This window comes from Otolemur garnettii, unplaced genomic scaffold (genome assembly GCF_000181295.1).
Source record: "Otolemur garnettii isolate 467f Iridium unplaced genomic scaffold, OtoGar3 scaffold00004, whole genome shotgun sequence".
NCBI lineage: Eukaryota > Metazoa > Chordata > Mammalia > Primates > Galagidae > Otolemur > Otolemur garnettii.
The window spans coordinates 9,905,234-9,919,243 of NW_003852399.1; the positions used below are offsets into that span (position 1 = coordinate 9,905,234).

General features: G+C 40.0%; 1 protein-coding gene across 1 annotated transcript in view; it reads left to right on the forward strand.

The window, feature by feature from the left end:
* DSCC1 (DNA replication and sister chromatid cohesion 1) overlaps nt 1–13,678 on the forward strand; it is a 19,488-nt gene extending 5,810 nt beyond the window's left edge. Inside the window, exons 3-9 of the mRNA XM_003782381.3 lie at nt 1,047–1,181; nt 3,872–3,962; nt 6,621–6,759; nt 7,895–7,947; nt 8,171–8,325; nt 9,350–9,498; nt 13,338–13,678. Coding sequence (XP_003782429.1) covers nt 1,047–1,181; nt 3,872–3,962; nt 6,621–6,759; nt 7,895–7,947; nt 8,171–8,325; nt 9,350–9,498; nt 13,338–13,446 — 831 coding nt within the window. The 3' untranslated portion in view covers nt 13,447–13,678. The remainder of the gene's footprint in view (nt 1–1,046; nt 1,182–3,871; nt 3,963–6,620; nt 6,760–7,894; nt 7,948–8,170; nt 8,326–9,349; nt 9,499–13,337) is intronic.
* Nucleotides 13,679–14,010: the final 332 nt, after the last annotated feature.

Genomic DNA, 14,010 nt, shown 5'->3' on the forward strand with positions numbered 1-14,010 from the left:
AGCTCACAGCACCCTCAAATTCTTGGACTTAAGTGATTCTCTTGCCTCAGCCTCTCAAATAGTTGGGACTATAGGTGCCTGCCACAATGCCTGGCTATTTTTTGTTACTGTTGTCATGGTTGTTTATCAGGCCCGGGTTCAAACCTCAGTGTATGTGGCTGGCACCTTAACCACTATGCTATAGGTGTGGAGCCCTTAAGCTTTTCTTTTGAAGGCTTTGGATTCTATAGCACATCTTTTAGACTCTACACCTTGTCTATGACTCAATCAAGCCTTATCCTTGCTTGAGAGCAAAAGTGTCTCCTGTCTTTCCATTTCAGAGTTGGAAGGCACCCCAGAGATAATCCAGTTCAGCCTTTTTTTTTTTTGTATTTTATGAAACATTTATTGGGCACCTGCTAAGGACTGGGCACTGGGCAACTGGGCAAGTCTTGGGGATACAGAAAGGTCCCAGAAAGGGACCCTCATCCATTCTGTATCCTCTATCACCTAGAGTTTGAGTTATAGGCCTCTTACTGTTTCACACGTGCCATGATGGGACTAGCTGTCATCCTAAATAGTAGAAAGTTCTTGCATTGAAATTTCTCCCTTCTGCTTAATTTTGACATCTTGGGTGAGACATCCCATCCCTTTCCCCTTAAACATCCCATTATTGTTGGAAGACTAATGCCTTTCTTTATTTTCTAATTTTTAGCCTAAGTGTATTCATTTTTAGTTATTTCCATCTGATTTGCAGAATTGTCACTACCCTGGTCATTTCTTTTCCTGGGCAAGACTCTAATTTCCAGAGTACATTTGAAATGTGATGCTCAATATTGGTTCTCACCTATGCTGGCAGCGTCTTATTAATTGGGTTTAAAAAGATGCTTCCTGACGGTGCCCATGAGTCTACTTGAGGTGGCTAGTTAGGTATTTTCCTGACAGAACACAGATACCATGGCTGCCTTTTCTCGGTAATTGTTGAGGGCAGAGGGGTTCACTGGAATTTTGTGTGAAATTTTGTTTTAGAATGTCCTTTAAAATGTTATATATATTATCATTTCTAGATCTTTGGTTTTTCCAATAATTATTGGGAATTAAGAAGATGTAGACCTAAATTAAAGAAGCTAAAGAAACTTTTGATGGAACATACCTATGAAGGACCTGATAGTCAAAAAGAAAAGGATTCTACTTGCTCAAAAGTAAGACCATTTTCACTTTTTTATGTGAAATTTATTTGAAAAAAACACTAAAATTAGAGGTACTCTATAGTGACGTTCTTTTTAAAGTTTATGTTGTGAAAATTTAAAACGTACCCAGAGAGTACAACAATGACCTGCCTTCCCTTGAACAATTATTAGTCAGTCTTGTTTCTTCTGTCCCCTTCTATCCTTCCACCTTTCTTTCTTTTTCTAGAGAATTTTACAGCAAATCCTGTATATAGCAGAGCATGGTGCCATTCATATAGCTGAAAGCTTCTCATGTTCTTAACTTTTAAATAGTAGTTTTCTAGAAGTAAAATTAATGTATGTTTAATTAAAAATATAATTATGAAAATGGAAAAGACTTCTTACTTGAATGTCAAAATTAACTAATTCCTGGAGGTATGAAAAAATATTTATAATCCAAGTAAAAGAAAGTTTTAATGTTTTTCATGCCATTTAAACTTACAGAAATCTTTGGCATCCTGAAGACCATATAAGTTCTTTTTCTCCATTGAATGATTTTTCTTTTAAAATGTTTTTTGAGTAAGAGCTTTTTTGAGAATAATTCATAGACTAAATGATTCATCCTAAATGTGCAATTGAATGGTTTTGTGTACATTTCAAGAGTTGTGCAGCCATCACCACCATCAAGCCTAGAATATTTTCGTCACCTCCCCAAAGAAACCTCATAGCCTTTGGCTGTCCCGTTCCCATCCCACCTTCTCTCCCTTTTCCCCTCAGCCCTAGGCAACCACTAATCAACTTTCCAGTCTCTAGATTTGCCTGTTCTGGACATTTCAGTTAAAGGAATCATATAGTACATGGTCTTTTCTGACTGGCTTCTTTCACTTAGCATAATCTTTTCAAGGTTCATCCTTGTTGATGAATAAAATCCCATTTTATGGATAGACCATGTTTTATTCATTCATTAGTTGATAGACATTTAGGTAGTTTCCACTTTTTGGTTAATGATGCTGCTGTGATCGTTCATGTGTCAGTTTTTATGTAGACCTAGGTTTTCTTTTCTCTTGGATAAATACCTAAAACAGATAGGTCATGGTGCAACTCTGTAACCTGAAACCTTTTGAGGAGCTGACATACTGCTTCCAAGTGTGGCCACACCATGTACTGTTCCCAGCAGCAGTGGATGAGGGTTCCAATTTTACTACAACCTCAATAACATTTACTGTCTGTCCTGGTATCTCACTGTGGTTTTGATGTGCATTTCCCAGGTGACTAATGATGTTGAACATCTTTTCTGTGCTTATTGACTGTTTATATATCTTTGGAGAAATGTCTAATCAGTTCTTTTGGTAATTTCTAATTGAGTTGTCTTTTTTGTTTTGTAGAGACAGTCTCACTTTGTTGCCCTTAGTGACATTCTTACTTTTCAAAGTTTATGTTGTGAAAATTTAAAACGTACCCAGAATACTACAATGACCTGCCTTCCCTTGAACAATTATTAATTAGTGCCATGATGTCATAGTTCACTTCTTGGGCTTAGGCAATTCTCTTGCCTCAGCCTCCCCCGTAGCTGGGACTACAGGCACCTGCCACAACGCTCGGCTATTTTTTTGTTGTTGCAATTTGGCCAGGGCGGGGTTCGAACCTGCCACCCCGGGTATATGAGGCCATCACCCTACTCACTGAACCACAGGCACCGCCCTTATGTATATGTGTTCCTTTTTTTTTTTTTTTTTTTTTTGTAGAGACAGAGTCTCACTATATCACCCTCGGTAGAGTGCTGTGGTTATCACAGCTACAGCTCAAACACTTGGGCTTAAGTGATTCTCTTGCCTTAGCCTCCCAAGTAGCTGGGACTACAGGCACCCGCCACAATGCCCAGCTATTTTTTGTTGCAGTTGTCATTCTTATTTATCTGGGCCAGGCTGGGTTCAAACCTGCCACCCTCGGTGTATGTGGCTGGCACTGTAACCACTGTGCTACAGGCGGCCCTGAGCCTTGAGTTCTCTTTTTATCGTTGGAACTATAGGAGAGTTCTTTACATAATCTAACTACAAATCCCTTATCAGATATATGATTTACAAATATTTTCTCCCATTTTATGGGCTGTCTTTTCACTTTCTTCCCTTTTTTATTTTGATAAAATATACATTACATAAAATTTACCATTTTAACCTCTTTTAAGTATATAGTTCAGTAGCATTAAGTACATTCATAGTGGTATGCAATGATCAGCACCATCCATCTCTAGAACATTTTCATCTTCCCAAACTGAAACTCTATACCCATTAAACAATAACTCTCCATTTCTGACAACCACCATTGTATTTTCTGTATATGAATTTGGCCACTCTAAATACCGCCTATATGTAAAACAATATAACATTTGTCTTTTTGTGTTGTATTTTGAGAAGTACAAAAGATTATCATTTTGATGATATCCAATTGATCTATTTTTTCATTTGTTGCTTATTTTTATTCAACAGTGTATGATATTTAAGAAACTATTGCCAAATCCAATGTCATGAAGATTTACCTCTGTTTTTTCTAAGACATCCATTGATTTTATGTAGTCATCATTAAACATTAACAAAAGAAATTGAGCTAGCCTTCATGTATAAATATCGCCTTAATCTGTTCTATGTATTCCCCAAACTTCAAGAATTTTTAAAAATGTTTTTCTTCATATGCCTTAAAATATATTTTTTGTTTGTGTGTTTCAGTATACAACTGAAGATTTGCTTAATCAAATTCAGGCAAGTGAGGAGGAAATAATGACCCAATTGCAAGTTCTGAACGCCTGTGAGATTGGAGGTAACATTACTTACTCTTATGATTATTAATGAAGGAATTGGGCATCTTATAAGAGAGAGATGTTTGGGGACATATTTACCCTGTTGCATACAGTTTATATAATCATCTTTTGGGTTCAAAGATGGTAACATTTTTCTTTTCAGGTGGGGGCTGGTGACTGAGTGTGATCGATAGTATTTACATAGGGCGGTCCATCTGTGATTTAACCACTCCTTACCAGCCTTTGTCTTTCAATTAAGTGGTGACCGAACAACCATGTTAGATTAAGAGTGTTCCTTAGATATTAGGTAATCTACTCTTTTCAATCTAAGCCCCTGAACTCCTAGTTCAGAATTAATTTAATAACTTTGTTGTATTTCCAAATTGCTTGGAAGAGGGGGCTGTTTCTCTTGTGATAACTTGCAGTGTATTTTTGAACATGTGTTAGTTTACACGATAAGCCTGCACAAAAGATATGGGAGTGTGTATTGGTGTACGGTGCTGGTGGAGATGCCCCACACCATCTTTAATATTTTGACTGCCTTCTGCTCTAGAGTTGGAGCTTTTCCCGCAACCATCTGGGCCTGTAGTATGCACTGATACTTGGGTCAAGAGCAGCTGAATTCTGTATCCAGGTGTTAAGAAGGAGGAAGTCAGCATGGGCCCGTAGATGCACTATTCAGTTTGCTCATAATCTTCCAAACAAGGTTAGCTTTTGTGAGACCTTAAATGTCAAATTTTGTTGAATAAAGCAATTGCACACAACTTTAGTACTAACTGGAAGGAGTTAGCTCTTTTTTGTGCTTCTTTGAGATTCATTTTCTCTTAGGCATCTAAAGCAAGTTATTAATTATAGATACTATGGATGCCTGCTATTAATTACTGTGGTATATGGACACTATAAATGTTAAAGTTTCTTTTTTGTTTTTCAGTTTTGTTTTTGTTTTTTTTTTTTTTCAACAAATTAAACAGTGTACTTTAATGCAGCTCTCTGCATTATTCACTCGCACTATGGGAATGCATACAATTTTGGCAGGGGGATGCATAGACTTCTTCTAGCTTTCTTCCTCAGTTTTTAATGTTGCCTTTATTTTTAAAAATAAGAACAAGACTGGCTGCGGTGGCTCATGCCTGTAATCTCAGCATTTTGGGAGGCCAAGGCAGATGGATCACTTGAGCTCGCAAGTTGGAGACCAGCCTGAGCAAGGGCAAGGCTCTAAGAATAGCCAGGTGTTGTGGTGGGTGCCTATAGTCTCAGTTACTAGGGAGGCTGAGGCAAGAGAATTACTTGAGCCCAAGAGTTTGAGGTTGCTGTGAGCTATGATGATGCCACAGCACTTTATCTGGGTCAACAAAGTGAGACTCTGTCTCCAAAACAAAAAGATAATAATAAGAAGAATAAAGACATTCTCCCTTGGAAATAGTGGATGTGCACTTGATTTCTTTCTCCAGGAATGTTTGTTATACCATTGATTATAAAATGGCATTTTCTAATCTTTCATGGAAATGGGGAAACGTATCTTGATGCCTACCCTTTGTTTTTTGCCCTCATCCACACTGGACCTCAGCGTCTGTCATTTCTTGAGTAAGCTGGCCTTGTTTATGAGGATAGGAACACCTCTGAAGTACCTGTGATGACAGAGTTCTAACTGTGGCAGTTCAGCATAGCGGAAATTGCCATGTATAAGGTCTGACAATTAAATTTGCAAATTCTCCTAGAAAAAGGTCTACATACCTAATTGCTGAATAGCACTATGGTCACCTTTGAAGTACTATCCTTGGGAAGCTTTACCCTGACTCCATCACATAGTCTACCCTTCAAAGCAACTTTGGAGCTTTTTTTCTATAGAATGGCCATCCAAGCTGTTGTTTGTTGTTTGAGGTCTGGCAGTTAAGTTCATGAACTCATCCTAGAAAAAGCGCTTGAAGAAAGGTGCTGCCAGCTGGTCGTGGTGATTCAGGCCTGTAATCCTAGCACTCCGGGAGGCCAAGGTGGGTGAGTTGCTTGAGCTCATGAGTTCGAGACCAGCCTGAGCAAAAAAGGGCCCCCCTTCCCCCGTCTCTAACTAAAAATAAAAAAACTGATGCAAGAGGATTGCTTGAGCACATGAGTTGGAGGTTGCTGTGAGGTATGACGCCACGGCAGTCTACCAGGGCAACAGCTTGAGACTATCTCAGAAAAAAAAGAAAAGAAAAAGGAAGGCACTGGGTTGGGTGCATATCTTCCCAAGGAAAGTGCTTTGAAGGTGACTGTAGTGATATTCAGCAATGAAGTAGGCAGCACTTTTTTTAGGATAGACTTGTGAACTTAATTGCCTGACCTTGTAGGATATCAAACCTACAACCTTCACCTCATTTGTATGATATTCTAATGCAGTGACTGTGCCAGCTGCAGACTTCCTCATTTTCTCTTAGTACAATAAGATTATTGTGAGATAACTGAAGATCAAAGCACCTGAAAAAAGTGTTAGTAATATGTGACAGACTCTAGAATCCGCCTTAAGACACAATTTAAAATGACTGGGGAGAAAGCTTAACAAGGAGTTCTGTTTAAAGAAAGCAGAAGACTTTCAGTGTCTTTTTTTGCTGTGAGCAAGAGTATGCTCCTATTTTAAATTCTATTAGCTAAGGAATTCGCTTAACATGTCTTTTGGTAAATAAAACTTTTGGAATTTGCAGGTTATTGGAGGATTCTTGAATTTGATTATGAGATGAAACTTCTGAATCACGTAACTCAGCTTGTGGATTCTGAATCATGGTCTTTTAGTAAAGTTCCTTTGAATATATGCCTTCAGGAACTTGGACCATTGGAGCCAGAGTAAGTGTTTTAATTCATTTTTTTTTTAATTTCAGATTAATATGAGGATACAAATGATTAGCTTACATTATTTGCATTTGTCAGGCAAAGTCCAAGTTATAGTTGAGAAGTATTTTAATTTCTTATCCATCCAGATTTCCTTAAGGGGAAGAAAATTCTTTCCGGACTGCAACTACACTCAGGGCACCTAGAGTACAATAATTACATTTTGATATCGTAGACAAAGGATTTAAATAATAGAACCAAAAAAGATTTAGGAATTGTGTTACTGGGGTGAATAAATGTACATTATCTTTTTAAATTTTTGTGCCATAAAAATATTAACAAATTGATATGTTTGAGCTATCTTTTTTTTTTTGAGACAGAGACTCACCATGTTGCCCTGTGTAGAGTGCTGTGCTGTCACAGCTCACAGCAACCTCCAACTCTTGGGATTAAGTGATTCTCTTGCCTCAGCCTCCCAAGTAGCTGGAACTACAGGCACCCACCACAACAGCCAGCTATATTTCTGTTGCAGTTGTCATTGTTGTTTTAGTTGGCCCAGGCTGCCTTTGAACCCACCAGCCTAGCTGTTTGTTGTTGGTGCCCTACCCTCTGAGCTATGGGTGCTACTCTGTTTGAGCTATGTTATAATAATAAATGTATGCTCATATAATTCATGTTAAAACATTTAGCACAGGGACTAGAACATAGCAGCTTTCCAGTATATTTTAATTTGTAATTTAAATAAAGTATTATTTAGCTACCCAAATTACTTAGTATTTCAAATCTCAAATTCATATCTTAGGCTCGGTGCCCGTACTCATTAAGTAGGGTGCTACCCACATACACCAAAGCTGGTGGGTTTAAGCCTGGCCCAGTCCTGCTAAACAACAATGACAACTGCAACCAAAAAATAGTTGAGCATTGTGGTGGGTGCCTATAGTTTCAGCTACTTAGGAGGCTGAGGCAAGAGAATCGCTTGAACCCAAGAGTTTGAGGTTGCTGTGAGCTGTGACACCATGGCACTCTACCAAGGGCGACACAGTGAGACTCAAAAAAATTTATATCTTAGATTCTAGTTAGCAATGAGGTTTCAAAATATACTCCATAAAAATGTTGATAACTTTTTAAATGAGTACTTTAAATTTTTCAGGGAAATGATAGAACACTGCCTTAAATGTTATGGGACGAAGTATGTAGAGGAAGGTAAGATTTGGAAAGTATTCTCATTGTTATTTTAACTCATGTTAAAATTGGTGTACGTGTCGGAAGTGCGTTGGTGTTAAAAACAGGAACTCTTACGGAGTTGTAGGAGGTGAGTTAAGATATATAATTCCTTCCAAGAAATGGAATTGAGAAAAAGCAAAAGTTAGTACTGTATTTAATTATAAGAGGGTAGCATGAAACTCATCGGATACCTTTTCCTTAGGTGAAGTTTATTTTGAACTGAATGCTGATAAAATATGCAGAGCAACGGCGCAGATGCTGCTCCAGAATGCCGTGAAATTCAATCTCGCTGAGTTTCAAGAAGTTTGGCAGCAGAGTGTTCCTGAAGGAATGATAACCAGGCTTGATCAGCTTAAGGTAATAGCAGTAGGAGCTGTTACTTTAATTCAGCAGGTGATGAATTACCAGGGGAAATGATACTTGTAGTGGAGCTGAATCTGGAGCCAATTTATACCTATCTGCCTAGATACCCATTCGGTATGCACTTGACCCATTACTTAAAGAAAACAAACAAACAGTGATTTATTGAAGTATAATTTACATATCGTAAAATTCACCTTTAAATAAAGGTTTTTAGCAAATCTTCTAAGTTACTATCACACCAATCCAATCTTTTTTTTTTTTTTATTGAATGGTAACTATGTACATTAATGCACTTCTGGGGTACAGTGTGGGGTTTTCACATGCAATCTGAAATACTTCCATCAAACACACCAATCCAATCTTAAAACATACCCAATTCCTCAGGAAGAGCCTTTGGGCCCATCCACAATTAATCCTTGACCCCAAACAGTGTGTCTCATTTCATTTTCTTTCTCTTCACTTCCATCCCCGTGGCCTCTCCAATAGCAGTAGCATCCCTAAGCAGATACGTGAGCTGAAGATAGAAATATTATAGTCATTAGCAAGTAAGTGGTGGTTCAGACCACAGGTTTAGATGAGGTTGCCCAGGAGAGTGACAGTAAAACAAGTAGTGTCAGGAGAGAGCTCTGGGAAGTTACAACTGCACGTTAGGAAGAAGATAAGGAGACAGTCATGTCAGAGATGGAGAGAGATTTAAAGAAGAAAAAGTAATCAACATTAACAAAGAAAACAGAGGGCAAGATGAATCCAAGAGAGGAGCTCGCCAGTCTCGGAAGTGACAGGTCTCTGTTGCCCTCTTAGAACCAGAGCTGTCTTAGTAAACTGGTGGTGCAGAAGCCAGATGGAAGAAGGGAGCTCTCTATGCAAAAGGCTATTGTGACTCTCTGGAGAGTTGTGTTAAGTTTCCTGTAGCCGACTTTGTAAATACCTTGGGCTAAGCTAAACCTCAGCTCAAAGAATGAGTCATACTGAAACAGTAGATCACTGCTTTAACGGCTGTTTTTCTTCTCACTTGTAGGGTGTAGCACTGGTGGATAGACGCTCCAGACCAGAAGTCATTTTTTTGCTCAAAGTAGATGATTTACCTGAAGATAATCAGGGACGTTTTAATAGTTTATTCTCTCTAAGGGAGAAGTGGACAGAAGAAGATATTGCACCATATATTCAGTAAGTAATTTATTAAAAAGGGATTTTGAGGGTTCTTTTCACAAAGAGTGACATAGAACTTCAGATTTATCACTAGAACACAATTGTCTTGAATATTCCCTGAAGGTGCAGCTTCTCTCAGGTGCTGTGTCTTCTCTTTCTCTGTCATTCTCCACAATTACTGGTCCTGAAGGTTGAGTATATGTTATCTTTGTTCCTTCCTCCTGCTTCTAAAACCCACTTCTTTGCTCTCCTCTCCACAAAACCCTCTACTTTGAGAGATGGAATACATACCTGCTCGGACTCTAAGGCAAGTATTCCTCCCTGATTGCCACCTTCCGTCTTTCTTGCTGCCTTATTTTAACACCATGCGAGAGGCCAGAGGACAGCAGAACAGGGTAGCCCTGAAGTCCCTGCTCATAGGCTCTCAAGTCCACTACACTTGAAATCCCCTGACATGGCAGCCTCGTGACTTTGTCAGACCTCTCAGGTCCTCTTTTCTCTTTCCACACCTTGGACTGTGTCTTTCTCTTACTGTCTACACTTTATTCCTTTGGTCCTTTCTCCCTCTTGACCTATATTCCTAGCAAAAAACTAAAACCTAACTTTCTGCTTATTCTGTGCTTATACCAGGGCAGCTGAAATTTTCTGGAGAAAAATACACAACGGGGCTCCCAGTCTTGCTTAAGAACCTAAATGGTGCTTAGCATGCCCCTAGCCAGGCACCATTTCCTTCTCTCTCCTTGGAGCTTCCTTTACATCTTCTTTTCTTTTCTCATGAGAGCACTACCCTCTGTTTCTTCTTCACCCTCCTTTATGACCTTATTTCTTGAGAAAACAGAAGCAGCAAGGCAAGAATCACCTTCTTCCCCACTGCCAGATCTGCCAACCTCCTCTTGCACGCACTGCCTCCTTTGCAGTTCCTCCTGTACGGCACACGAACTATCCCTGCTCCAAAGGCCAATCTTTCTGCACTAGATCCATTCCCTCTGACCTTTTTAAAGATTTGGATCCTCCAGTTATCCCTTCCCCCCCTATGATTTCAGTATTTCCCTCTCTTCTGGATCATCCCCGTCAGCATATCATAGTCTGTAATGTTGCCCATCTTGAAAAAACGACAATAGCAAGCTGCTGGTTCCTGTGCTCTCCACCCTCCTTCACAAGAAAACTCCTTTTAAAAGTTTTGCATACTTGGGCTGGGGATAGTGTGGCTCATGCCAGTATACCTGGAATTCTGGGAGGTGGAAGCAGAAGGATCACTTGAGCTCAGGAGTTTGAGACCAGCCTCAGCAAGAGCAAGTCCCCGTTTCTATTAAAGGTAAAAAAATAGTCGGGCTTTGTGGCAGGTGCCTGCCATCCCAGCTACTTGGAAGGCTAAGGAAGGAGGATGGCTTGAATCCAGGAATGTGAGGTTGGTGTGACATAAATAGGTTAGGCTAATACCATGGTACTCTAGTTTGAGCAACAAAGTAAGACTGTGTCTCAAAAAAAAAAGCAGTGCCTGTAGGGTGCCGGCCGCATACACTGAAGCTGATGGGCTCCAACCTGTCCTGGGCCAGCTAAACAATAATACAACTGCAACAAAAAAACAGCCGGGCATTGTGGCAGGTGCCTGTAGCCCGTGGAGGCAAGAGAATTGCTAAAGCCCAAGAGTTTGAGGTTGCTGTGAGCTGTGATGTCATGACATTCTACCGAGGGTGACGTAGTAAGACTGTCACGAAAAAAAGAAAAAAAGTTTTGCTTATTCATTCTTTCTCTTCACCTCCCATTCTTTCCCTTAGCGATTGACAGCTCCTTAGTCCAGTGACATCCATCTTTTTACACTCATTGTCTATCCTTGTTTACTTGACCTCAGGTGTTTACACGACCTGATGCATTAGACCAATTCATTCGAAGCTTGAAACACTCTGGTGCCCCTTCTTTCCCAGCGCCGCTCCTCTTCTATCCCTTTTGCTGATTTATCTCTGTTCTCCCCAATCTTTAAATGGTAGAGTACTCCAGGACTTTATTCTTGGGCCATCTTCTCTTCTTCTTTTTTTTTTTTTTGAGACAGAGCCTCAAGCTGTCCCCCTGGGTAGAGTGCCATGGCATCATGGCTCACAGCAACCACCAACTCCTGGGCTTAAGCGAGTCTCTTGCCTCTGCCTCCCAAGTAGCTAGGACCACAGGCGCCCACCACAACGCCCGGCTATTTTTTGATTGCAGCCATCATTGTTGTTTGGCAGGCCCAGGCTGGTTTCAAACCCGCCACCTTAGATGTATGTGGCTGGCGCCTTAGCCACTTGAGCCACAGGCGCCAAGCCGCCGTCTTCCCTTCTACTTGTGCTTTCCCCTTGGTGCTCTCATCTAGGCCTAGATATAAATTTCATGACTTCCTAATTTTATCTTCATATTTGCCCTTTTCCTAAAGCTTCAGCTTCTTAGGTCTAGTTGCCTAATTCACTTTTCCACTTGGGTATCCAGGAGGACCGTCTGACTGATCCTGTTCACAACGGAACTGTTACTTCCCCCTTGTCCCCACCTACTTGTGTGAGCTTATCTTACCAACTGTTACTGAACTTTAGCTTCCTGTTCTTCATCTCAGTTAACAGCAGCACCACCACTAATCCAGTCACTCAAGCAGAAGCCTAGGAATCATCCTCGTTTTTTCCTCCCCTCATCTTCCAGTTCAAACTATAAGTAAATCCCAATGGATCATCGTGCACCTGCCTCTGGATTGGTCTCCCTGCTACTATTTTTGGTCCCCTTCTCCTTTCTCCTTTTTAGACTGCTGCTTTTGGAAAATTTTAATTATTCAAAAGGGAAAATATAAAAGTGAAATATAACCCAGCTTCCATAATCACCAACTCACTGCCTCCATTATTTAAAACTTAGATCACATTGTGCCTTTACATTAACAAAAGCTCTCCTAGTTCATGCAACTACAACTTGAATTTTACCTTAGAAATATAAACAATGTAGGCCGGGCACGGTGGCTCATGCCTGTAATCCCAGCTCTCGGGAGGCCAAGGCCCGCAGATTGCCTGAGCTTATGGGTTTGAGACCAGCCTGAGCCAGAGTGAGACCTCGTCTCTAAAAAGTGGTGGGTGCCTGTAGTCCCAGCTACTCGGGAAACTCTTGAGCCCAAGCATTTGAGGTTGCTGTGAGCTATGATGCTATGGCACTCTACCGAGGGCAACAAAGTGAGACTCTGTCTCAAAAAAAATAAAAAATTTAAATAATGTAACCTAATCACTTGTACCCTCATATTAATCTGAATTAAAAAATATATAAAGTAAAAAGTATAATTAAATCATGATTCTTTTCTATGTCCTTCAGAGCCCTACATGATCTCGCCCTTATTCCCATGTCCAGCTCAAATCCTCCCGTTTCTCTGTTCCAGTCATATTCTTCTCTTTGATGCACAAAAGAGGAAGCTAAAGTTCGAAAACGGTTGTAACCTAGACAAGCTCACGCAGGTAGCACAGTATCCAGGTTCTTGGACTCCAGGCCTCACTGTATCCCACTGCTTTTATTTCTGATTTGGAGGCTGTGTGACATAATGGAAATACCCCGGACTTTGAAGTCATACAGGCCTGATAGCAGAATTTACTACCTGTCTGGATGTCAGTTTCCTCAGAACTCTCACAGAGTTAAATAACATTACTGTGAAGGTTAGATGAGATAATGCATGTAACACATCTAGTTCTAATAAGACTTACAACCACTCCTCACCTCATCTGTCCCACAAACACCCACACACAGTGCTTACTGGAAAAATAGATTTGCGGGAGAGAGATAAAATAAGTATGCAGTACTATAAAATATTGTCTTATGTTCCTTTATTCACACTACTCATTTTTTTTTTATTGTTTCTACAGAGACTTATGTGGAGAGAAGCAAACCATAGGTGCATTACTCACTAAGTATTCTCGTTCTTCAATGCAAAATGGTGTTAAAGTGTATAATTCAAGAAGACCCATTTCCTAAAAGAACCACAGACTTTTCTTTGGCACTTTGGGCTTTATGAAGTTCCTGTATATAAGAAAAGATTCTCTTATGTATTTTTATTCCTGACTTTCTAAAAAAAGTTCTCTACTGCATTTTTCTCTTCATCTTAAGGCATTTTGAAACTACTATTCTTATTTCTTAAATGTAATACTTCTGTATCTTTCACATCACATTTGTACTATGTAAACAGTGTAAACAAAGACAAAAGAAAGTACTGTAGTATCTATTTTTAGTGTATCTGAGGTCTGTATGGTTTTATTTATAGAAAAAGAGTTTTGCTTTTTATATTTAAAATGTCATTTCTTTAATTAAGATTTGATGTTCTGGGCCGGGCTTGGTGGCTCACGCCTATAATCCTAGCACTCTGGGAGGCCAAGGTGGGTGGACTGCCTGACCTCACGTGTTCAAGACCCACCTGAGCCAGAGTGAAAAAAATAGCCGGGTGTTGTGGTGGGTGCCTGTAGTCTTCGTTACTTGGGAGGCTGAGACAGGAGAATCGCTTGAGCCCAAGAGTTTGTGGTTGCTGTGACCTAGGGCGACAGA